Genomic DNA, 27207 nt, shown 5'->3' with positions numbered 1-27207 from the left:
TCACAGTGTCTGCATTGGGGAAAAACCATTGAAAAACTGTTAAAATCTGGCAGATAAAGTTATAAAACGGTCCAGTGGTTACTATTAGAAGTTCAAAATTCCATTGCAGATTTTCAACAGTGAGAGTGATTAGCCCCTGTGATATCTTAACAAAGGTTGTGGTGGTTTCCTTACTGCTGACAATTTTAAAATCAAGATTGAATGGTTTGTAAATGATATGTTTTAGTAAAGCTCAAGTTCTGTGGCTTCTTTATATAGGGTATTGGACTAATTAAGCACAAAAGTCCTCCTTGACCTTGAATTTCTTAATTCAGTTAATTCCAGACAATAGCTGGAATAGCTAGTCAAAACTTTTCTGCATTTTAATTTGTTTTTTTTTTTAACTGAAGTTTTCTGTCCAAAGCTTGCTTTTGCACAGTTCTAGTAAGAAGTATGTGTTTTTCTTGGCCAGCGCCTAGTCATAGTCCATCAGATGATTTCTAACTGTAATGACTTTGCAGTCTTATAGCATGACCATGTTGGTATATTATGTAATACTGATGTGTGTGTGTGGCTGTTGTATTCTTTGTTCCATTCTTTTGTACCCTGAAGACTTATGCTAAATGTGACTGCACTTTAGTTTATTTTAATTAAATTGATTAAATTAAATATGTATTGGATATTTTTATATTGATACCATCAGTTAAATTCAGGATTATGAAATCTGCTCTCCTCTGCAGTAAGTGCAGCTGCTTGCAGTGGTCTTTTAGTCCTTTGAGTATCTTCTGTACACCTCATGTTTATATTGGTGAGTGAGTGTCTTGGAGACATTTCTGCTAGATCTAAACTAAAATCCAGTTACCGGCATTTATGTAGCTGCAATCCCTGTTCCCATTAAGCTGGTCCTTGTACCAATAAGCCCAGTTTCTGACTTCAGAGAGTTCAAAAGACCAAAAGCAAAGACGGACGAATAGAGACACAATGAACAGGCAGTGATAGTGGGCATTTCGGTGTGGTCTTCTAAAGAAATGATTTTTAGGTAACAATATTTTCTGTCACTTGCTTTCTCTGCCAAGCCCAGGCTCTTTCTCAAAGAGTTTTTTGATTCCATTCTTCAATTTCAACACAGTTTCTACAGAAATGCCAAAATACCAAGTTATTGTAGTGGACTGTAATGCAACACCAGATTCTAAAGACGTTTTTGACAGCTAGCAGGTGGGTATACAAGAAAGACAGATTTATAGTGGTTTTTCTGAAGTGGACTGTAAGACAGTAAAATCCATAGGAAATTAGATGCTGTTAGTTCTTTTACTCGCAGAACAACTTATGTTATTGTGGGGAACAGAGTCGACTCATTTTGTACTGTTGATTCTCTTGTGATTTCAAATGATCCTAACAATTTACTTTAAGCCATATTGCTGAAGCGTTTTTAATATGTTTGATGCAGGGAAGAGTTAAAGTAGTTAACTGGCTTTTTTTTTTACTTGATATGGATCCAAACCATGAAACTTTGAACACCCTTAGAGTTCAGGAGTGTTTCATTCAGTATTTGGGTACTAGTCTGTGTTCTCGAGTAACCTTTTTTAACTTGCCATATTTAATCCCAGTTTTAAAATAAAAAAATCAACGTAGGGAATTAAGTCGGTAAATGCTTTTTCTTTATGCATAGAGATGCTCTAGGATATAGTTGTAGAAGCAGCAAGCAGAAGGTATAGGAAATAATCATCTGTATAGAGGTGTGTGCATGCCTGAGGCGTTTGCACCCGCATACATACTTGTGTAGCTATACAGTGCTGCTGCTGCAAGGAGCTTACAATCTTAACAGACAGCCAGGGCAATAATGCACTCTGAGACCCAGAGGATGGTGCTAACTTGGAGCATGTGTGCGTTTTTAGTTTTATGATGTGACAACAGCAGCATTCTGACACTGGTTAACATTTGTGGGCCTCGTGTAAGGAGTGAGTTTTCCTGAGGGAGCCGAATGGAGAAAACCTGGCTGCCTGGCACACAAAGTCGAGGAGGGTATTCCAGGCATGATAGGTGGAGTGGAAATAGATAAGTGAGAACTGAGACAGTAGTGTGATTTATGTGTGTATAATTGTGCATGATGCAAGTGGTAACAACAGATGTTTGACAGCTTGGAACCATGTTATTTTCTCTTGCAGCCTAATACGGAAGGGGAAAAAAAGAGATTATGAAGGAATTTGAAAGGAAGAGTTCAGATTTTTCTGCTCAATGTAGAGAGGCTTTTCACTTCCTTATTCAAAGAACAATTAGATGAGAATTGAAAAGCTGTATGTGATAACGATATATTGCATTTGTTGCGTTAAGAAACCAACATGGAGAAAGAGGTGATGGGGGGATAGACTTTGTAGGATTTGATTATAGCCTGTGTATATAGGGACAAAGAAAGAAAGTTAAGTTGATATCTTCAAGACTGCATGCCAATGTGACACTGAAAATAGTGCCACAACATTTCAGTTCAATAAAGAACGTGTTCCGTGTCCACGTAATTTAGGTATGGAGCATATTGTGTTTTTTTCCTGTTTTGTGACACGTTGAAGTGACAGAAAGGATGCGGTAGACGTCAGTATACTTCCCATATAGCTCTGCCAAAAATGAAAGCAACAGCAAATATGGAAGAATACAAATTCTGTGACATATACTTACTGTATGCAAAATACTGGGAAATTGATCAGTTTGGTACCTCAACAACACAGTAATTTTCAGGTTCTTTCATGAATTTTACTTACTGCACTACAGAATGCAGATCAAGCTCTCTCTCCTTACCTCTAATTCTATGATGGCTTTTTGCCTAATGTAGTAAAGAAAGAGAAGAAAAAAATCTTACGCATTTTTAGTTGTTTTATTATAACCTGGTAACTAGGAGAGCAAGAAAGTAAGTCATTTCTGTGACCATCAAGTATGTGACCATCTTGACCTCGATGTGTTACCCAAAGTTGATAGGTCACAGTTTAATAATCAGTCATTGAAGTAGCAATAGACTTATCATGTCTATAACGCTTCCCATCTGAGGGTTTCAGAGCAGTTTGTAAGCATTAGTGAACTGAATCTCATAGCATTCCTATGAGAGAAAAAATGCAGGCCCAGAAATTACAAGTGATTTGTTAGGGTCACTCAAAGTAAGGGAGGGTCTATATGTGATGATTTGGGGAATCTATTTGAAAGTTACACTTTTGAGATAAATATATACCATTTACAAAATTACTGTATTATTGAACTCTTGCGTATATCTTGTGCTGACTATAAGCTGCGATCTCCATCTCCTAAACAAAGGACAACGGAGGGTAATGGAAGATCGTTATATGCTGTTAGCTCCATTTCATATGAAAATGTTTTTAGGATAGAGTTATAGCTGAAGGCCATGGAAATCAGCATAATTAAATATGGCTGCAGAAAGAGGGCTTATTAACAGACATCTGACCAGAAATAGAAAAAAGAGGTACTTTAGGAGAGTAATGTGGATAGTGTTGGAAAAAAGTTGGACAGTAGAGTTGAACTGAGAGGCATATTCTGTAGCTGAGAAGTCTGATTTTTTTTTTTTTTTCTTAGTGTGGGTAAAGGAGGGGAGAAAGACTGAGACCTATGTGGATACTACTAATGTATCTGTTCCAGAGGGTAATCCGTGGTCCCCAGGCCACACTACTGAAAGCAGTACCCTTTCCGTCAGAGTGGCCATGCTATGCAGCAATTGGCCCTGCGTTTCTTCTAGGCCCTGGAGGGTTGCCCTAGGTCATAATCATAATATTTTTATCTCTATTGAAAGCTTCTGAAGTAATGCAAGGGTTGGGTAAAGCCTGCTTGGATAGTGTATTTTACGACAGCTGTTGATGTTGGAGGATGTGCATGAGTGTAAGTGGGAGTCTTTGAGGGATCCTACTCAAGGCTGTTAGAAAAAGATTGAAGGACTGCATAGCGCAGAGTGGTGCAGCCTTGTTCGTGCTGCCTGCTTGGAGCCCCTGCAGCAGACTGCACCCAGAAACATATACGGGTCACTTTTTGGAGGGAGTTAGTTCACTGCAGAATAGAGTGTAGGACTTGTATCCAGACCGTGTGGATAGTCAAGGCTGAAACTTGGGGTGGGCTGCAGAGCTGTGTTATTTAACAGTAGTGTTCTGTAGCTGCTCAAGAGAAAGAAAGAAGAAAAAAACACCCTTGATTCAGGGAAGAAACAACATGCTGGATATGGGATCCTAACTTCAGCTGATCTGAACTCCAAAAAGCACAAGCAGTGAATAAACTGAAGCATCTTGCAGCTTGCCTTTTGCTTTGTTCCCTTTAATTCTTTTGTTAAAATATAGGGGTCTTTGGGGAACCTTGAACGAGTTGGAGGTAAGAGGGAGATGCATGGAGACTGAAAGGGGACTTAGAGGTCTACAAAACTGCCCACCATGGGTTAAGCAACAATTGTTTTGGAGTACACTGTCACATAATATTTGATGTGGTTATAGATATGCGACCCCTGCTGACGGTGAGATGAGGGATGTGTTCAGGCCTAGCTCATCGTCTGTTTATTTCCCTTCTTGTACGTCTTTGAAGATGTGGATTGTGGCTGTTTCTTATCTGAACTGTAAGGAAAGCTGTGCCCAAGATATTGGGTATACCAGGAGATGAGCACTGGTTCAGGGGTTTAGGGCAGCTGATCTGGTAGGGAATGTTATTACAAAGGGGTTAACAGGGCTGGAGAATAGTGCATATACTACAGAAGGTCTGGATGCTGTTCATGTCAGGAGAATCTTCCCAGCATGTGAGCCCAGTGTCCAGGGACTCCAGCACTTGTGCAGGTCCCTTTGGCTGAGCTGTTGCACACCAGATCTCTTGGCTCCTTGTCCGGCCTGCCACCCACTAGAATTACTTTGTACAAGAAAGTTGAATGCTATCGTGCAAAACTTGCTGAGGCATGCATGGGGGACGGAAGCAGCGAGGGAGTGAGAATGTGGCGTGCAGATGTGTGAAGGTGAGAGTAAAGCTTATCAGCTACTGGTTCCAGAGGTCGGTGGGTTTTTTCTTTTTTCTTTTCCCGGTTCTGCTAGTGAAGTCAGCCACGGAACGTTCCCTATTAAGCATTCATGTTAGCTAAAAGTACCAAAGTAGAGTATGGATCATTTTAATTGTTTGAAAATATAACAGTTGAACATGGTCCTTGTCCTCCTGGCAAGCTGCCATCAGAGCTACTGCTATTGAAAAGCTTTTGACACCCCAAAGAAGACGCTTTCCTGCATAATGTTTCTTTTTGCTTCTGGTAAACCAGGTTTGAACTAGCAAACTTCAGTAAAGCCCTGCGGCCAATTTAATATTTAAAAGAGATGTGTTAAGTTATTCTGGTTTCAGAAGCCTCTTGAGCCATCCTCCCTCTGCTAACCTCAGCACCTGAGAAAGAGTTGATGGCACATGCGGGCAGGGGGGAGTTGTGTGACTCTGGAGAGAGGCAGGGTAGCGAGAGCCCCTAAGAGCAGAATGCAGTTCGGGTTTGTGTTGCAGTATCATTCAACTCGGAAAAGGAGAGTATAACGTAGTTGAAGCCCCAGCAGCTGGTGACCTAAAATGGTAATCTGCTTGAAATGTCTCTTTGGTAATGTCGGGGCAGGGGGGCGGTCAGGCCCGTTTTGGATAGAAACTTGCAGATAAAAACTCTTAGAAGCTAAAAGCTGCTTCTCTCCAGTTGGAAATAACAGCCTTGACATTCCCATTAGAAAGACTAAGAAGCAACTGCGCGGAGGCAGCCACTCTAGTACCCTAAAAGGTAGGGGGCAGCACAGGTGCCACAGTAAGAGCGGCCGTTGCTCCTTCTGCCCCAGTTTTGCAGAGTGAGTTCAGTGCTCTTACTAGCTCTCTGTTCACAAGGCATATAAATGTATCCAAGTGTGTTGTAATTTTTTATTTCAAAGTTGCATTAGTGTGGTTTCTGGATTTTCATCGCAATGGCATTTCAGGTGCATATACTAGGGTGCTGATGTTATGTTTATGTTTTGCTGCTGTTGTAGGCTTATGTGCTTAGCTTCAAGCTAGAATTTAGCACCTGGGTTTTACTTATGTTATGCTAGTGAACTTTATTCACCTTGATCTCCATTGCCTGTACCTTTATGAAAGCAGTGGCGCCATTTCATTTTATCATTAAGTGGCACCACATATTAGTTAAAAAAAACAAAGAGATTGCATTTCTATTTATTCCCTGGCCAGTGCAGATGTGTTAGAATGAGCGCGCTTTCAGAGCCTTCCTTTCAAAACTACCTGTAACTGTGAAGTGGATAAGTAAGATTTCAGAGGGAAGAGGACCTCCAGCCAAAAAAACTTTTGAAATGATCTTAAAATGTGATTTATCTTCTTATTTTGCAGCTAGCTATGGACCAAATCCAATTTGCAAAGGCTGTTTATCTTGTTCAAAGGATAATGGGTGCATCAGATGCCAACATAAGTTATTCTTCTTCCTACGAAGAGAAGGAATGAGGCAATATGGTGAATGCTTACATTCCTGCCCATCAGGGTACTATGGACTCCGAACGCCAGATATGAACAGATGTTCAAGTGAGTCTTTTTAAAGTTTACATTCACTTTTGTAGAAAAGCCATAATTCACGCTCCATTTCTAAGATGATATATTGCAGAACATAATGATATTTCTACAGATGTCTCAGGATAGTCATAAAACTTCTTTGCTAAAGAACATCCAAGCTAAAACCAAGATGTGCAACACTGAACAAGTCAAATAGTGTATTGACTTAGTTTAGTATTATTGTTGTTATTTTAGTTAGAAGGGTAACTTAGGAAAAAATGAGGATTTAGACAGATATTCCTAGTTTTAACAAACAAATTCCCATTACATGAAATTAAAAAGGGTTAAGTGTTAATTTAACAATGCCTCGTGCAGCTACTAGTTTAGTGTATGTCCTTATACACGGGTGGGCAGAGCAGACGTGTCCTGTCCCCTTTCTTCCCACACAAATGTCATGTGACCAGACACCTCACACCAGACCTGTTTTAGTATGTGTTGCTATTTTAATAAAACAGATGTAGTATTAAAAGTGAAAGACTGTTTGTTTGTTTTTAACAGTACATTTTATATGGAAATTTACAATCTGCTAATGTGCAACAAGATTTTTTTTTTGCATGTTTGTACCTAAAAGCACAACTTTTTAAATCAATGAGTGCTCCAGTGTATCTACACATTATTTCACCATCATCTGTATCAGCCAGTTGTGACTATTTGTATGGCTTTTTCGATATGCTCACACATGAGGTATTACCTGTATGGATTATTAATCATTGCTACTACCTCTAATTCCTATTTATGATTTTGTCATGTTTCATAGTCTAACCTGAGTTAGGTCGCCAAACATAAGAACCTGAAATGAGAAATATCTTGTTTTGCTTCGTGAAATAGTCAAATGTTGATTAAATGTATGGCACTCATCCTCCACAGTACTGCAGAACGTCACTGGGATGCACTGTGTTGTGAGGAAGTGGGTGCTGTCTTTCAGATGACATATAATCTTGATATCCATATGAGGTCACTCTGTGGCACTTTTCACTGGAATAAGAGCATTAACTCCAATGCTCTGGCCAGGTTCCAACTCATGTAATGACATCCCGCCTGTTTTTCTAAATTCCCTGTACAGTTTCAGTGGATATGAGAGTCTTCACTTTGTGTTCCCAACTGTTATGTAATGTTGCTGAGCGCTGCCTAATACATACCAGGTGGCTAGATTTTGATGAAAAATGAAATGAGACTAATATATAGTTTATATATATCCCTTTTGTAAAGTACTTGGGGATCTTGGCCTTAGTTTTCATAACACAGTTATGAATTCAGCAGCTTGTCCACTTTAAACCTTTCAAAGCTGGCCTATAAGTACTTGCCCACAAAAAACAATTTTTGAATGCTATTATAGTTTTGGGAAATAGATAAATTCATCTATATTGGCCTCTACTGTGATTGTGATATAGGAAATATTGAAGTCTGTATAGGAAGTCATTCTTTAAGTCAAGTTATTTGCAGAGGGTGGATTGTGAATAAAATACAACTTTTTAAAAATTTTATCACTTACAGAAAGTGGCCTCTTTTCCTGAACTACAGGATACGTTTTGAAAAGCATAAATGGGAGCTGTGTCCAACCAATATTGGCATGTGTTGAGTGCTAGATATTTAACTCACCCTCATGCCTTTGACAGTCTCCCCCTCTGAGAATAATGATGTAGCTGCATTTACAGACCAATTCGAGTTCCTCTCCAGTGATTTGTGCATTATATAATTTTCTTTTGATGTAATTTCCAACTGACGTATTTGTAAATCACATTTTCATTTTTGCTCTTGGTTTAGTGATCTTACATGGCACATGCATTGCACTGTGGGGACACAGACGTTTTGTAGATTCCAGTTGAGTTAAGGTAAATATTCTTAAACAGAATAGTCTTACTGAAATAGAATAGGCGCACTTAATTTATACATAGTTATTTACAGGTTCTATCGCTCAGATAGTGTTTTCCCAGTTAAAAATGACAGACAATGCTAGCAATGGTAAAAAATGCTAGCTATGTTAAAAAAACCTTGGGGAGCCCTTGACTTGCATAAGCTAAAATTATTTCTGCCCTATTAATGTCTTTACAAACACAAAAGCTGTTTAAAATTTTATTACTGGAGCATTTGTGTTAGAGAAGCTTTAGAGCATGCTTCTGCGAAACAAGCTGGCATGATTTTAAAAGTCAAATGTAGTTAGTGCCCAACATAACATGATATGTACTACAGCCAAAAGTAACAGCTCCAAAGTTATGGGAATTTTGAATTTCAAGATTAACTTCTTCTGTACGTGTAAGCAGTATGTGTGTTTTGAAATTGCTAAGTGGTTCTAGACTATTTTTCTAGTAATGGCGAATCATGTAATTTTGAGATTGCTTATCTCTCAGTGAAGTTTTCTGCTTGAAAGAAACTAACTTCTCTAGATGGCATGATTTTCATCTTGAACACTGAAGCATGACGTGCACTACATTTGGAACATGGAATTTGAAAGTGTTTGTTCAGTCTTTTCTGTAGAAGAACGCCCAAGAGAAAAACTGCATTAGGTTTATTTTCCAAAAATTGTAATAATTAAGTAATTTTGAACTGAACTGTCTCAACAAGAAATAATCTCCCAAGAAAAAAATAATGTTGAATTAAAGAATAAATATGAAATCTGTCACCTCAGTGGCTCGTTTAACAGCGATCTGATTAATGTATCAAGCCTATCTTGAACCTTTCAACTTAGTATGTAACCATAGTAACCTTTACCATTTTGGGGGAGGAAGCACTTACTAGAATTTAGTAATTACAGTTCCCTTCAGCTTTGATAGGCTATTCCATTTGTTTAGGTTCACCTTTACTTCTCGCAGGAGGGCCTGACATTGCTGAAATTGTTATTGCATGTTCCATGTACCTTAAGTAAAAACAAGATAAAGAGAAGCTTTTAAACAGCTCAAGTATTTATTAAGCACATTTAGGTAATATGCTGTATTAAGAAAGGTAATGATTTTTTTTTAAACCTGTTACAAAATAGCAAGACTTCATTAATATATCATGGCTTGACTGTTGCTCATGTAGCATAGCAGGGCATATGAAGTTTTAAGATTTCTGTAGCCAGTGCAATTCAAAACAGACTGTCAGTGGGATCAAGGATCGCAAGGACAACACACTGAACTTTAAAATGACTCTTCTGAGTTTTTAGAAATAGTTTTCATTACTTTTCCATTCATTTCCTTCAAATATGATTTTATCTTTAAAAAACGAGCTTTATGGTTCAACATAGCATTTTCGATTTTGCAAATTAAATTAGGTAGCCAGAACTTGAGGTCTACATTGATCATTATTTTACAGGCATCTTATTTTTCTTCTCATATCTTCTACCCTTTTCTCTCCTCCAAATCTTTTTTGAAAAGGATTTGGTCACATTCTTAACTTGTTGATTATTGGCCTTACTCAGTATTTTGTGAAAGGAGCTTCCTTCCATATGTCTGGCAGTGAAAAATCTTAATAGTGCTTTGAATTAAAATTTCTGAAATCTGTAGTCAATTTAGATTTAATAAGGTAATTGTGTGTTTGCAAAATACTAATTGAAAACACTGTGGTTTGGCATTTATTTAAAAGATGTCAACTAATAATGAATCAAAGTTGGAACATACTGAAGCTATATTGTAAGTGTTTATTAAGGGAATTCATTAAAAATATACACTATAGTATTCCATTATTAGCATTCCCTGTTCCAGGTGTTGATCTCTCTGATATGGTTGTTGTGTGGTAAACTCCAGAAACTGTTATAGTCAAGTGGCTGTGTATATCATTCTCTCATCACTCTTGCCAAAAATCTTTATTTGAATAATAATGATAAAATACTGCAACTACCAAAGCCACTTCCTTTTAGGAATTTAAAAATACTCCTAGCTTGTATAGTTATTCCCTTGTAGGCTGGAGCTCTTTCGCTTGTGATAAATTTTCCTTACTGTCTCTTCACTGACATTCCCAGAAATCGACTGACATTTCGGTCTCTGCTCTTTTTCCTTTGGTTGTTCAACTGATAGTTCTTCCCCTACAAAAATTGTTCTCATGTCCTAGCTCTCTTCAGCTTTGTCCATCTGACTCCTACCCACGTAAGCATTAACACACTCTTTGTCCCTAATGTGCCCTTTTCTTTTGTCCGCAAAGTGAATTTGAAATGTGTAGTCTGTCTGGATTTTTTAAATCCCTCTTGCTTTAGGAACTTCTGTGGAGAATTAACCTAGAAGGTGGTGCTGCTCAGTGGGAGAGTGATGTGGAGTGCCAGCAGCCACGTCAGGATGGTAGTATGGATGTAGGTTTGCAGCACTAATGCTGTTTTACTGAGCAGCAGGAAGAAGGGAGCGGGAAGGCGTTTAGGCTAGGACAGTTGGAAGCAGTGAGTGTAATAGGAATGTGGACAGTTTGGGCATAGGTGAAGTGTGGGAACAGTCTGCGTTAGAAGAGGCAAAGGGATCTGAGGCTAGAGGTGTTGGGAGGCTGTGACTCAGAGCCCACTGTGGACATATGGCATTTTGGACCAGGCAGCAGTTGTGAGGTTGGTTACCCTGGGGTGACAAGTTACGGGACCAGAGGCTCCCCTACAATGATGGCTCAATGGAAGAACTTGAGAAAAAAAACGCTGACCATAGTAGGTCGTCATCTGCTATCACTTTCACTCCTTAAACAAAAGGAGACACCTCAAGCAAGGAGCGCAGTTTCAGTGCAGGAATGTATGCGTGAACTACCAGGCCCTTCGGTTTAGGAATGCCAAATTCCTTCCCCAATCTCAATCTGCAGCTTCCCTTGGCAAAATATGATCATTATTGCTCCTTCTCTAAGGTATTCCGTACTGTTCTCTTTCTTAGTCTACTGTTTGATGGACTCCACCCATGCAGATTCCCTGATGTGTATGTTCTCTCTTTCCTTTCCAATACTCGCGTGTTGTTCATTGGTGTCTGCCTCTCATGTACAGCAGTATTGTCTGTGAATAGTTATTATTGTTATTGACATTACTCTTTTCTGCTATGTGTACTGCAAAATATCATTGTTGTGAAGGGAGTTATGGTTGGACATTCAACCTCACTGTGTACATTTAGAAAGACTGATGCAAACACTACAGGATATGGATCTACCACAAAAGTAAAAAGAGGCTAGTGTAAAATTTTCAAGATCATGGTCATCACTAACCGTACTTTACAAATGAGTAACCACTCTTTGCAACTGAGATAGGTTCTCTTGTGATCTTAAAATTCATCATATGAGAACTTAATTTATAAGCCACCTTCTTGTTAAGATGTGTAAAAATAAAAGCTGATGCATCTCAATATGGAGCGTTTTACACTTCACTTTGAGCTTCAGAGGCATATCTTTCCCAACAGTTCATCGTATTCTGCATCACTTTATAAGCTGGTGGTAAATTTACTATGGAAGAAGAGTCTTTGTTTTAGTAATGTAATGCTCTGTGTAACTAAAATACAAAATGAGGTTGCTGTTGAGAGCGCATACTCTTTTTTTTTTTTTTGTTACAAAAACAGGCAAATGCATCTCAATCTAGATTTAATTCAATATCTGAACTTTGTATTTTGAACTCCTATCAGTCTGTAAATTCCTCAATGCTTATTTTAAAAGCAGAATTACTAGTAGTGGCTTATCATGGCTGTCAGAAAGTCAAAACAGGTCAGGAAAATCTTTTAATATCACTGTGGTTCATCTGCTTAAAATATGTCTCTAATTTGGGCATGATTTGTAATCCAGGCTTTTTCCCTCCAGAGTTCTTTAATGCACCATTTATGTAGTTTTCTATATATATTTTAAATTTCATCCACCTCAATCAGATTTGGTTTTTCCTGTTATTCAAGTAAATTGCATATTAATATTTGGGTCAGTGTAAATAAGATTATAAAGTCTAAATTGAATATTTTATTTCTGGCTAGCTAAGCGCACTTCTTATAGACTGTATTGGTTGCCCTGACTTTGGCTGAAACATGGTTTAGAACCGTTATTATTACTTCTTAAAAACAAAGAAAAAAAAACAACAAAGAACCTGCTGTATATTTAAAAACACTTTAGAAGAAGATTATTTCTAAAGTGCCGTAGGATGCTAGAGCTCATTACAGATGAAGTAAAAGGGGACTTTGGCTCTTAAGTCCCTTATACAACTTTTCTATTGCTACTCTGTTTCAGTAAGCAAAGTCTAAGATATTTTAAATTTCTGTCATTGGACTCTTTCCTGACAATGGACTTCTTGAGAGAAGGAAAGGAGGCTGTGAGAAAGAGATTATAATCCTTTTTCTCCTTTTCTGGAAGAGGAGAAGATTCTGACCTAAAATGCACTTCAGTCAAATTGTCTGTTGAAAACTCTACAGGATAAAGAATTTAGTCCCTCAGTTCTCTGAGTTTCCTGGCCATTGACTGAAGAGTGACACGCTTTTAACTCGAGGAGTTACGTTTCTTTCTTGAGCCTATACTGGTACTGTAACGTATCTCAGTTATGGAGGCACTTTAGTGTACTGTGTTCTCCCCTTGCGTTGCACTGAATTCAAGTTCTCATTCTTCTGTCGTGCTAAGTTAAGAGATTGCACAGTATCAATAGTCTTTCCATTGGAAAAGGATAAAGATGATTATTATCTTTGCTCATGTCCCATAAATCAGAATTCAGAGCTCTGTTGAAAAGGTAAGTTTTCGTTTAGCTTTGCTTTGTCTAAACACTGAGGATATTGAGCAGAGCACTTCTATATAATTTCAGCCCAGCTTAGCTTTACCAGGCAGAGCAGTGACTTCTCTTCTACCCTTTCCCCTGAGAAGTGAAGTCACGGAGCTATGATTTATAATTACTCCTGTGACAGTTTATCATTGCAAATAGACTTCTCAAAAATTAGCTTTTCTAAGTTTTAGAGTACTGCTTTCCTTTAGCTTTCACCTTTAAAAGCGTGGGTGATTTAAATACATATTTATCATGAAAGAGTGCATCTTTTTAGGGGTTTTAATATCCTTTTTATCCATTCAGATAATTATAGTGGGATCTGATCTATCTGATGGGGTAAGAAAGTTATTAGTGAAAACTGACCTTGCTGAAGCAATTAGGACCTTTGACATTGATTTCATTGAGGTCAGAATTTCTTTTAGTATTGACATATAACTCCTGTGGAAAGTATGGTGCAGTATTGTTTAAGAGCTGTCTTTTTTTTTTTTTTTTAGAAATAAACTGTGCTAAGGAGATGTAGTGCTGAACAGGAATAGAAGGCATTTGAGGTTTGGTGGGAAGCAGACCCATTGTGAGATACTGCAAACTGAGTACAAGGGAAGGAGAAGGTAGAGACTCGGAAATATCTGCCACTAGCCGTCAGACCCTCTTGTTGCTAGCTAAGTGGGAATAGCAGCGGTAAAGCACCTTTTACTTCTGCAGTCTCAGGTTCTTAAGATTAGGTTTGCTCGCTTAACAGTGTTATCCTGCAAGTATGGTAGGCATTTCAAAGGTGTGTGATTGCTCTTTGGGATTCTTCAGAAAGACTCATTTTATAAATTCATTCTTCTCTGAGCACCAGTCTTTTTTCCCACTTCCTACTTCTTTTCTTTACCACTTCTTACTTCTAAAATCTCCGTTATTCTTGTATAGCTGGAAGTGGGCACCTTTATTTAAGAGCAAAAATCAAAGCATTTCTGGGGAATACTGTGGGTTCTGCAATACCCATCTCTTTCCTTTAAAGAGCTCCTGGAGTCTAATATCTTAACTGTGCTCGAGTGTTTTGGTCCTGTTCCCTTTGTTTTTGTTGTTGTGAAATTCTAGGTAATCCTTTAATTGAAATAAAAAGAATATACCAGCAGCATGCCTTTGAAACTGAAATTTTATAGAAAATAAAACCATTGAACTGGTGGGAAAAAATTGGATTCATAGGCAGTAAATGGAAGTCATAAATTTTACTTTTGTCAAGCATCTTCTGCAGATGTAAAAAGAATTTTCCTTTATTTCAGTTTATTGCAATTATTACCAGTGAACTAACTAGTTAATTTAAAGGTGAAAGGGGTTAGAAAACGTAGAAAAGATTTACTTCTCCAAAGTTAGACATAAGATGCTAAGATCAGCAAGTTTATGTTGAAAACTGTGGCAGTCAGAAGAAGGCAGTTCGGTTCATTAACTTTACATATATTTTCTTGGGTTTTTATTACATTAGTTTGTGTAATAGATAAAAACTTTCTTTTAAATGCTGTTTTTCTTAATTATTGTATATGATGTCAAATAGCTTTTCTGTAGGTTACTACATTATTTATTATCCAATTTATTATTTAAACAATACAATGCAAATAAAGTGGAAACTTGGAATATACTTCAGTTAAGATCTATATGTAATAGAGTATATATAGATAATGAGGTTGGTTAACAAAAAAATACAGAATTTGGTACAAAGTTACATTTGGTTTCAAACCAATGTATATTAATTCTTACAGTGGAGAATCAAAGTTCTTCAGGAGTGCAACTAAAAATGTGTACACTTTTTTTTCTCTTTGTGAAGGTATATTTAGCTGCAAAAGCAAAAGAATTAAAATAATTTATTCTGATTTACTAATCTCATTCACCATTAAAATCATTTATTAATAGCACTTTGACTTAAAAAATAAGTAAAAGCAAATTTGCCCTGAGATCATTTAAACTGTATGATAAGATGAAGCTAGGCACCAAAAATAATAAATTGATAAAAATCTTAGTTTGTTGTCAAAAACAGTGGTAAAATGTTGGTTCTTTGCCATGGTTGCAAAGGCATGAGAAAATATTTTATTTCACTGGCAAATTATCCAACTTGGTGAAGTCGCTACAAGATTCAGAGCTGTGCCAGCACCGTTCATATTCTGAAAAAGAGTATTTTGAGGATATTGAAAAGGAGGAGTTGTCACTCCCAAGTGATCTTCAGCAACAGTGTGATCAAAACTATAATTGCAGTTAGCACAAAATAGCCCTAAGCATTGTGTTGAATATCGCTCCCGTGCATTTAGAATTCTTAAAGTAAGCCTAGTGGGTTTTTTTCAGTGTTTTCCTCTAAATTGCATCTATTATAGATTAAATCTTAGGTGTTTCATGTTTTGAGTAATTTATCCTCATGGAAAAATTGGAAAATAAACTGCATTGGTGGAAATCTCAGCTGAACCTTAACCCTGGAGAGCTGCTACTGGTTCCTCCAAAATACGATTAATAATGGCAAAGACTCTACGGTAATGCAAAATAAAGCTCCCATAAAAGGCAAAGGAAAAGATATGAATAGGAGGGGAGTCTTGAATTATGATCAAGAAATGGAAAGACGATTGATTCATTAATTTAATGTTTAAATGCAGGGTATTCAGGTATGTGCTGTTAAATCAAAACAGGGGTTGCTTTATGTAAGGTAGCACTAGGGTCAGATGAGGCAGGATTTCACCTGGTAAATGTATTTATATGTTATAAAAGGGCGACTTGTGCCAAAAGTCTTTTGTTTAATCCCTCTTCTACCCCATAGAGTTCAAATGGAATAAACTGTAAATATATTGCTCCCTATCATATTTTGAAAGCAATAGTTAAAACATTGTTTCAAAAATACATTTGCGTCACTTGGATGTGAAGGTGGGTCACAAGAAACTAATTTTTCTTCTAATGCTCTGTTTTGCGCCTCATCATTGGACTAAATGATTTGGAAAAACCTTGATGTCTTTTCAGTTTGTCTTGTGTGGGTGGGCAAGAGGCAAATCTTTTTATGAATATTTAAACACATGTTTAATTCAAGCATTGCAATTAATAAAACATTTGCTGTACAACTTGAGTATAACAAACCAGATTTGCAGTTAACTACTGCAGTTCGTTTCCAGAGCACCTCACCTTATGACTTAATTTTGCAGACACACGTTAATCTGGAGAAGAAATTTTGTGGGTCGTACTCTTAATAGGTTATCTATGTATATTAAAGATATATTAACTTAATATCTCTGACCAAAACCCATATGGTTAACAATAATAATGTATTTATATCTGTTTTCATTCACCATCTGCTTTCAGAGTTCTTTGGATAGATGAAGTAGTTTATATGAATTCATCTGGAGTTTTGCCCAAGTAAGACAAATCAATTTCTTGCAAGGCAAGGGACCCTATCTAGGAATTTACTTGGAACTGTTGTAGACCTATGTTGTCTGCATTACTTTCAAGCATCCTGTGTGGGCATCGATCTTCTCTTTGAAGGTCAGTTCAAACTTTGTGGGGAAAAAAAGAAAAGACAGTTCCTGGAAATTTCCTATGGACTAAACTGTGTATAGGGAGCCAAATTTCTGGTGCTTATGAACACTAGAGTTAATAGCAAACGGTTTGTTTATGATGATTGAGTTCTGATGGTTGACTTGTTGATTGTTGAGTTCTGATTTTTGAGTTCTTTAAAAGCAAGAAGGAATACTAGCATTTGATTTTTTTTTCCCCCTCCATACAATCTGCCTTATTTGTAGTGCAACCACAAGACCTATGGTCTAAAAAGCCTTATTTCCCTAAAATTCCCCATAAAGAATAATTTCCCACCACCACTTAGTTTGTGTTATAGTATATCCTGTTTTGGCCTTCTGAAGTTCAAGAATAAATTTTAAAATCTGTTTTATAAAGATTGGCTAAGTTTACGGTGTTTTTAGGGGAATTGCTCTTATTTCAGAAGTGCCATATTTTGTGAACTTTTTCTGTAGAAAGAAAAAAATAGATGAATGACATAAGTGACCACAAAGACTAGTACATTGTTATATGAAATGAATAACAAATGCTCATTGCTGTAACTTCATGTAGCTGATGACAGTTAATATACAATTAATGTAGTTCATATAAACAACATTAGCTGAAGGATTTATTTTTATCTTTAAAATTTATAAGGTACTGTTATTACTGTTCCAGTATAATAGCTTTTTCTCTGTAATCTTTGGAACATTTTTCCCTGACATTTTTTGTAGGTATGTATGACTGACTTTTCATAACCAACCATGTAAGTATTTTCTGCTTTTCAGGTGTGTGTATAATTCTTGGTATCTACGTTATTTCCAAGTTTCCATGTTTTAGTATGGAATAGGCTGTTTCTGAATCTGTTGAGTGTATTTTTCTTAAATTCTCTGAGAAATTCAATGTTAGGAAATTTTTCTTTCCCTCTTGACTAGCTTTGTCTTTTAATCACTTAATAAGGGTTATATTTTATGGATTGGCTTCACTAATAATGGAGAATTGAGGTTTTTGCAAGATAGCGCGTGTGTGCATGTAGATATGGAAGTCAAACCTGGTATGTGAAAGCATTCATCCAGCTATTTATAGGGTCAGCTCATTGAAAACTTTTGGATCCTGCTTGCAATGACAAATGATAAAACAAACCTAATACGCACAATATATACATACTTCCTAAAATAATTTATCACGTCTTTTTTCCTTAAAATTGCCTAAACAGAAGAATATTTACATTGAACACTTTTCCTCCAAAAAGATGTGATCAACTCAAAGATCATTTAATTAGAAATTTTATTTTATTTTACAGTTTCGGCATTTCAGCTTTTTACTTTAAAAACATTATTACTCATTACCAGTGTTATCCGTTCTACTGTTTAGTCAGTTTCCTTTGAGGACATCTTTGTACAACAGTTCAATATGACTTTTTCCTTTCTTAATAAGAAAATGAGAAGAAGGATATGGGAGAAAATGTGGTACTTATAGTTAACTTTAATTACTCATATATATTGGGTAGGTTTTGGGTTGGCAGTATTCCTCTTCATAGTACTTCTCATATTTGCTATTCTGTTGCTCTAAAAGCGTTTTAATTTTTAGTCTTATCCTAACCTAACTGTCATGTTGTTCCTTGTGATCCTTCTGGTTTAGGATGCAGAATAGAAAACTGCGATTCCTGCTTTAGCAGAGACTTTTGTACCAAATGCAAAACTGGCTTCTACTCGCACAGAGGCCGCTGCTTCAGAGGGTGCCCCCCTGGATTTGCAGCCTTGGAAGAGATTATGGAGTGTGTGGGTGAGTGTTCCAGCACACTAGTGCTGCTGAAGCAACTCTTTTGCCAGGTGGCTAGGTTCAGATATATTCTTGATAATTAAAAAGAAGGAGGAAAAAAAACCCTGAGTGCCAAATGACCTGCTAACTTGTGTTTCTTTTGCTTTATTAGAAGGCTGCGAGGTGGGTCAGTGGAGTGAGTGGGGAACTTGCAGCAGAAATAACAAAACGTGTGGATTTAAATGGGGCCTGGAAACAAGAACAAGACAAATTGTGAAAAAGCCAGCGAAAGACACAATACAGTGTCCAACCATTGCAGAGTCCAGACGGTGTAAAATGGCCATGAGGCATTGTCCAGGAGGTAAGCCTAGTTCATGCCACAAAACGTTTAAGCTTTCCTTAACTCAAATCCTATTTCTAACTGGAAACAAGAGAGCTATTTCATCCCAACTGAAGAGAAAATCCTGTTTCTGCTCTGCCACGCAAGGCTGAAAAAGCAGCAATACCGCTGCAGTCCTAGTGTTTGTAGCAAGACTTGAAGGAAAGGCTCAGAGCAGGAGTATCAGCCTCTCAGTGTGCTTGAGAAACTGTTCTTCCTGCTGTGGTAATGAGGTTTGTTCAAAGAGGTGCCTTGCAGAAGAACTGTAACAGGTTGATGCTTGAGCTACAACATCAAGACTGTAGTGTTGTGGAATAAGTAATTGCTCTGCACTTTGCAGGGAAGATCATATTTCTAAATCTCAGTGTAGGCTACATATGCTGTGCTGGTAATGGTGTTCTTGGCTTCTGGCTGGTGTTTTTTAATTAAATGAAGGAAGTTGCATATGGCAGTGTTAGCTGGAACTATGAATGTATTACTTATTCTGAATATTGTACATCGGGTGAAACTACACGTACTTATTCTTAAGAAGGAGAGATCATTCTTAGGAAAAGCATGTCTCTGGTCTATTTTGCAGTCTAATACCGATTGGCAATAGTTTTATTGCAGGCTCCAAGGCAGAAGAGAACCAAGATGTTTTGAAAGTCAAGGAAATGGTTTAAGAAATTAGAGGAAGGGGAAGTGAGCTTCTTGCAAAAAAGCCAGCATAAAAGGAAACTAAATGTTCATAGGAGGGGTGGGTGATCAGCAGGTAGTAAAGATACCATTCCTTTTGGAATCATAGGATCAAAGGAAAATTCAGGCTACAAGGCACCTCAAAAGATCTCTACTTCAACTTCCTGCTGCAAGCAGGGTCAACCATGAGATCAGACAAATAAAAAGGAATAAAGGATTGTGAAGTCCTAAGAAAAAAGCATGACCTGATGAGTAAGGTAAATTGAAATGGTCTAAAAATAGGTACATAAATACGTATGGTTTGTAGTCTGGAATTTTTGAGTATGTCCCTCGTGGCTTGAACATGCTGCCCGCTGCTGTGTGGGAAAATTATATGTAAACTTTTAGCTTAAAGAATAAATCCATGCAAGTTTAATGTTTGTCTCTAGTATGCAAATACCTTCTGGAAGAGAACATAAAGTCGATTCTCTGTTATCCAGGTTAACCAAGTCTTCCTCCCTCTCCGGCTCGCTATACCTGCATGCATGCGCCTACATGCCCTCACATATACAGTCATAGCGGTACTGGGGTGCACCGTGTAGCATGCAGCCAGGCATGCTTATTCCTGACCCAAAAGCTAGTAAGTCCTCCTTGAACCAAGCGGGCTTATCAAGGCCGCTACTGTTGTAGGAGGGTTTATCAATTACAAAACAGTGCCATGCCTTCGGTACCATGTTCTCTTGGACTCTAGGGCACCGAGGGGTAGTGCAGAGGGGTCTGACCAGCTTTATCGGATTCTGTTTAGGTCTGGCAGGGCTGGTATTAAGCAATATTGACACTACCTCGGCTAATGATTTGGCCAGAGCTTGCTTAGTGCATTGTATCTGAGGCATAATTAATCTGCAATCTAAATAAACCTCCTGAAGACATTGAAGAGTTGACTACAATGGTACCATGTTTTCCTTTTATTTTTTAATTTTTTTATTTACGTAAATGAAATGGGGGCGCAATTATAGCAGTCAGTTGCAAAGCAAATATGCAAAAAGTCATGGTCATAAATGAAAGACAGTGGATTTAAATGACAGCTAAGTGTCACTGTCACGTTATACACTTGGTCTGATTCTCTGTTACGTGCAAACCTCCATGAATAACAGTGAAAATGGACTTAAATTACTTCTGTATCCTTTATCAGACATCATAAAGCAGCCTTACCATAAATAAGAACCATTTTTTTTGTTTGTTTGTTTCCTGTTATTTATTAGGTGATTAAGAGTCAAATTCAGAAAACTGACCAATGGGGAAGGAAGGAAGGGAGTAGATAAAAACATGGTCTAGTACTGTTGTGTTCTTGTAACTGATTCAAACCAAAGAACGGTCAGCCAGAGCTCTGCAAACTATTGCAATCCATTTTATCCAGCCTACCCTCAATATCAAAATGATGAATAATAGCCTATCCTCCTACAGTCTACATATTTGAAGGTATTAACCTTCCTTCATCCTAATGCTCCTTGATGTAGTATTCAGCTTCTCCCTGTTTACTACAGATTTTCATGGACTGTAAGTACAGAGATTCATCTTTTCACATGGTGTGCACTAAATCATGCACTGCTACTTAGATTAGTTGCTGTATATCTTTTTATATAAAAACTTTGTGTTGTAGTTGAACATCTTTCAATTTCAACAAGTTTACTATTATTAATAGTCCTTTTTTACTGTGTCCTGTTGGATAATATTTGTAATACCTTGAAATGTAAAAAGCTTTATTTGTAGCCTTTTGCTGTCTGGGTACTACTCCTGTGTAAGATGAAATACAAACAAAATAGCTTGAACTCTCAATACAAGAAATCAATAGCATGTGATTAGTATAAAAAACAGCATGTAGCCAGGATGGATAGCAACTTTATGGTCAGCTTATAATAATGATTCTGAACCACCAGTATTTTTCTGTATAACTAGCAGCAGAACTCTCTTTGAAAATGATCTGAGATTAAAATTTCAGCAATTTAAATGTAACACAAACAAGAGATCATATAGGCTTCTTATGCCACATCAAAATGATTTATATTATATGCAATATACAGCCCATAACACCACCTTCTACATTATTTGTGTTTTCTAAAACTTTGTTCTTATTTTTAAGTTAATCTGTTCATTTTTTAATATAAACAATATTAGAAAGTAGCTTATATATTAAAAAGGGAGAATACATTGATTGTCTAACAGAAAGACTGGTTTTGGTATCAGTTCTGTCAGGACAGATGAAATGAAATGATGCATCTAGAGGTGAGGTGGAAAAAGGCTATGAAGTGAACTCCTCTGGAGGAAGGACAAATAAAAAGGTAGAAATCAAGGCTGAATGGGGCTCTCATGGTATCCAGCTCAGGGCATCTTTGTTGTGACTCAGAAGCATCCATATCAAGGTAGGTGACCATGCTCAGTAGTGTTGCAGACAGCCTGCTGAGGTACATGAACTGGTCCTGTTTATTTTAACAAACTCTGAAGCTCAGGTGATGGCAGCGATGAGATTAAACAGCAAAGTGTTTTACTGCTAAAGCAGAAGGAAGCGAAAAGAACCTATGTGAAGTTCCACAAAATCTACAATCGGTATTTCCTTTTTTTGCCTTTCAGATGCATGAAGTTGAGCTTGCAGTGGAGAATTTGATAAAATTGCTGAATATTTTCAGTTGAACTCCATATGGCAGAGATTTAGTTAGATAATTTTCCTTCCTTCCTTCTGGCTTATAAATCCAATGTGTATGCCGGGAGTTATTTTGTGGATATAGTATCTAGCTTGTTTATAAAATCCTGGCAAGTAGTGTTACAGGTATGGTTTTAGTCTTGATACTTTAGTCAGGATTCCAAATTATTCTAATTATTTTAGATAGTTTGAGAAGTGTGCTTAGTGGACCACAATATTTATGAATACTGTAGCATGTTCATGATACTGTAGTAATTTGGAACTATTGGACATTCATATTGTTTTATAGCCAAATTCTCTTTAGTTGTTCAGATTTTCTTGTCTGGCGATTCAGGTCACTGATTAGACTTATCTTTCAAATTTTAACTTTTCAGAGGCATGCTGGTAGGCTTTCCTGAGAGTTAGGAAATTTACTGTGCAGTCTTCATCAAAAACTTTGACCAAATCTCTGTATTTTATTCAGTATATAATCAGATGTTTTTTGCTGCAAATACAGACTCAGTTTGAAAAGCTTGTAGGGCTCTTTCATAACTATGGGTTCCTGTAAGTTCTAAACATTATAGTGGCCTCCTGTCCTTGCACTTTGTGGAGTTCCCTGCCTGTATTTTCAGGGATAAAGAATAAAGCATACGTAACTGCAAGTTTGAACTCTCCATACGTAATGCTGATGATTAGTAATGCTTTTATACAATCATGTAGAACATTGGCCAGAGTATAAACTTCCTTGTCTCCTAAGAGGGTGTGTTAGTGCTATTTTTCAGTGTCCAAGGAAATTTTTCCTTGGACCTGGATACCTTTGCAGGTGAGGAAGCTGTTGGGTTTGTTCTATTGGAATCTTGTGCTTCGTAATATATTTTAATTATTATATGCACAGTACATCTAAGATCCCATTCCTTTATCGTATTTCATTAAGTTAGCAGGTTTCCCTATTAGTCATTTAAAATGCTTAGTTACTTTTTTAACCACTGTGAAGTACCAGGAGGCAGAAAATTTGCTTACATGGGAGCTCAAATCAAGTACAGCCTGGCTGTTAGAGAAGGAATTCTTAGTTTTTAAAAGATGTGGCATTTTTCTACTATTACAAATTTTGTAACTTAATTTTGAACCTGAGGAAATAAAAGAAAATGTTAGTGTTCTCGAGAAGTGAAGAACCATAATCACGATAAATACCTCTTGAGAGGCTATGTTAATAAATCCTTTCTTCCTAATACTCTTGATACATAAATTCACAGAAACGTGTGGGATAATTATTAGATTATACAGCTAAGATGGTTGTAGATTGTGATGGATTAAATTGAGCACAGGAAGTAAGGATATTTTTGGTGGTTTAGGGTCAAATAAAGTGCTTTTGACCTATGCTTTCTATTTCTGTACTGTATTTTTGATCCACATTACACAAAAACTTCTGAAACATTTTTGTACACATTTTTACAGGTCTTTGCAGAAGGGGTGTAATTAAATTAAATTTTGCTACTAACTACTTCAGTTTTATATTTATCAGGGATGGAGATGTTATCCATCTGGCCATATGGCTATAATACAAATCTAGTTTATGAAGAGGAACTCTTTTTCAGTATTGGCAGAATTCTTGAGATACAAGCTGGAATGCAAGTGAAAGATGATTTCACTTCTTTCCTACTGAAGCCAGAAACATAAAAGAGGATACTCTGCTGAGTTCAAATATGTTACTTTTTGTCAGTACTAATTGATTTAACTGTTATTACCAGATGAGGTGTCACATTTGTATATCTGTTCATGTTATGTATGTCACCCTGTGGCTTGGGTGTAACATGATTCGTACTGAGAGAGGTTGGACTTAGAAAAAGATGGCTTGGATCATTGAGGCCATTCCTTGCTGGTCTCTTCACAGTCAGGAATTTTCTACTGTTTAGAACAAAAAAAAAGAAAAAGGAATTTTGAAAAGAGTGGTTAAGTTGCAAGCAACAGGGAAAATTAGTAGGCCGAAATATTATATGGGCTGATATATCTTGCTGTCTTGAAGTGAAGATGCTTAAACTGTCCTAAACTAGTATAATTTCTAGTAGAAGCAATATTACAGTATAGTTAGGTTTAGTAGGTAAGCATTTTTTCCTTCTATAGAATTATATATTTTTTATGAATGTGAATGTTTAAAAATTTCTGGCTTTACCTTGACGCCTTGCAGATAAAAATATGCAACAAAAATTGTTTCCATGAGAAAAGTTTTGTGATGTCTGTGTTTGTTTTCCTTTTAAAATTGTCATAGGAAATTTGGATTTCTCACTGAACATAAACAAAATTTTACTTAGAGATTAACTGAAGAATCTTGTAATGGTACCATGAACAAAATCACAGAATCATCAACTAGATCAGGTTAGAAGAGACCTAGGGAGGTCATGAAGTCTAACCATCTGCTCAAAGTAGGGTCAGCAAAAAGATCAGACTGGTTTGTCGAGGGCTATCTCCAGTCTTGTCTTGAAATCCCTCCAAAATGGGGTCTGCACAACCTTTTCAGGCAAAACCTGTTGCAATGCTTGACTGTCCTCATGATGAAAAAGTTTGTCCTTATATCCAGTCTGAACCTTTCATTTCAATTTGTCTGATGTCGTTCATCCTCCAGTAATGAAGAGCCTGGCTCTGTTGTCTTGATGAGCTTCTCATAGGTATTGAAAAGCTCTCCAAAGCCTTCTCTTCTCCATTCTGAACAAATCCAATTCCCTCAGCCTCTCTTCACAGGGCAAGTGCTCCAACCATCTTGACAGCTCTCTGCTGAGTTCTTTTAAGTTCATCAATATCTTTCTTGTACTGGGGGACCCAAAGCCCTATGTGGTATTCCAGTTGTGGTCAATTGAATGTCAACTAAAGGGGCATAATCGCTTCCCCCAGTCTGCTGTTCTAGTAATACAGTCCAAAACGCTGTTGGCCTTCCTTGCTCCCAGGGCACACTGCTGTCTCATGTTTAGCCTACTCTCCACAAGGACCCCCAGATCCTTTCCAGCAGAGCTGCTCCCCAGCCAGTGAGTCCTCAGGCAATATTGCTGCAGGGGGTTCTTCCTTCCCAGATGCAGGACTTTGGACTTGTCTCTAATGAATTTTGTGAGGTTCCTTTCAGCTACAATGATCTGTTCTTCAGAAATGAGAAATGAAAAAAAAAGAGCTCAAAATAAATGCAGCACAAGAGCTCAGGAAGTAGTCTCTGTGATCCTTTTGAGCTTTTTCCTGAAGTGGCTTATCTTTCTGAAGAAGTTTGTAAACCAGGATGTTTTTGAGACCTTCATTTCTACATTGCGCTTGTAGTCAGTCTGAGTTCCCAATACCTACAAACACCAACTGCCTTTTGAGAGTCAATGCTAGGGCTCTCTGTAGGTGGGACTTTGTGGACATAACCGCAACCTTTTATGTCACCTGTTGGTCATGTTATGTTGCCACAAGAACAGATAACATAAGTGGAGAAGACTTGTCCAACCTGTAACAGCAAGAATGGTCTTTTTCTCCAGGAGGACAGACAAGGATTGGACCAGGTTTGTCCAGTAGGTTGTGCAGTCTCTATCCTTGGAAGATTCCAAGGAATGACTGGACAAACCCCTGAGCAACCTGGTCTGAAAGGTCTTGACCCTGCTTTGAGCTGGAAGTTGGAGTAGGGATCAACCTGAATGATTCTCTAATTATGAGAGAAAGGCAGAACACACTGTGACTTTAGGCTGAAAGACTTATTTCTGTTTGGACTTTTAAAATTTCCGATATATGATGTTTCCAATTAGCAAGAAGTTAGGATGACTGCTCAGAGGAGTAAAAAAAAAAAACAAACAAAATTTGATCATGTTTGTTTCTAGTACTGAAATCTCTTAATTTGGTCTATTTTAGTGATAATGGAGGAACGTGTGGAGTATGTATAATGTTTTGAATATAATGCCAGTCAAATTGATAACTGTAGCTTCATGCATTTCTGGGTTATAGATGCAAGTGCTTATCTCTTAATTTACTTTATTATTTCACTTATTCATTGTTCACTTAATTGTCATTGGCTGAATGCCACTCGCTTGTAGTTCGAAAAGCTCATGTAGGATATGAAAGATACATAGCACAATGTACCTTTATTTTAATTTAATGCACTATCACAGTCTAAGAATCTTGAACACTGAAAGACCAGCATAGGTACTATAGAGATATCAAACCGTGTATTAGTTTTAGACTTGCTTTGATTTTTTTTTTGTTTTTCCCCCCCTAAGGTCATTTCAACTTAAACAAAAATCCATTCTACACCTTGTTGACATTTTCAATAACTTGAGGATTTCTTTCCATTATTAAAGGCATAACATATATGTATGTGGCATGTTACAGACAAAAGAAAATGATCCTACTTTGAAAATATTAGCTTGATAAGTTGAAGCATGAGCTGAAGAGGGATGGTAGCAAACAAAGCGTTGTGGTTTTAGGAGAGGTGGTAATATTTACAGACAGGAAGATCTCATTGCCTTGGTTAGTATTGCATGAATTGTGAAGGCATTGGAGTGCTGTTAATCGTGGTAACACTAAAATCTAGAGTTTACAAATCTTACTGGCATTTTAAGTGAGACTAGTACTCAGTATTGCAACAATATACTTTCCGTTTCAGTGCTCTCTGTTAATTTTGCGGCAGCGTTGGACCATGTGTAATAAGTGTAATAAGTGCAATAAGTGTAGCTCTGATGAATGCTGGCTCTGCCAGAACAGTGGTACCACCAAGCAGGCCTGCCTCCCTAATACGTTTTGTGGGCATCAATTACACTCTGACCAAGAAGGCTTGACCTTAGCTTGTCTGAAAATATACCCCATAATTTTCACTAACAAAGTATGACTCAAGGCTTCTGAAGGGGGAAAAAAATGTGACATCAGCAAATAATTTACAATAAATAAACTCTGCCAAAGATGCTTATTTGCACAGGACAGGTTGGGACAGTAATTATAATGAGCAAATATTTGTGTAGTTATTTTAGTTGATGGCCATTCCGCACATTTTGCGAAGCAAGTAGGGCAGCAAGTAGGAGC

At 37.3% G+C, this 27207-nt stretch overlaps 1 protein-coding gene across 5 annotated transcripts in view; it reads left to right on the top strand.

Annotated features, from left to right (window-relative positions):
- Positions 1 to 27207, top strand: part of RSPO2 (R-spondin 2) — a 111032-nt gene that overhangs the window by 47193 nt on the left and 36632 nt on the right. For all 5 annotated transcript variants that reach the window (XM_068933125.1, XM_068933127.1, XM_068933126.1 and 2 more), the window contains 3 exons: positions 6337 to 6525; positions 18350 to 18493; positions 18642 to 18830. In XM_068933125.1, the coding sequence (XP_068789226.1) occupies positions 6337 to 6525; positions 18350 to 18493; positions 18642 to 18830 (522 nt within the window). The remainder of the gene's footprint in view (positions 1 to 6336; positions 6526 to 18349; positions 18494 to 18641; positions 18831 to 27207) is intronic.

The sequence above is a fragment of the Struthio camelus genome, chromosome 2, assembly GCF_040807025.1.
Source record: "Struthio camelus isolate bStrCam1 chromosome 2, bStrCam1.hap1, whole genome shotgun sequence".
NCBI classification, from domain to species: Eukaryota; Metazoa; Chordata; class Aves; order Struthioniformes; family Struthionidae; genus Struthio; species Struthio camelus.
The sequence above is the reverse complement of the archived record's forward strand: the minus strand, read 5'-3'. Positions and strand labels throughout refer to the sequence as shown.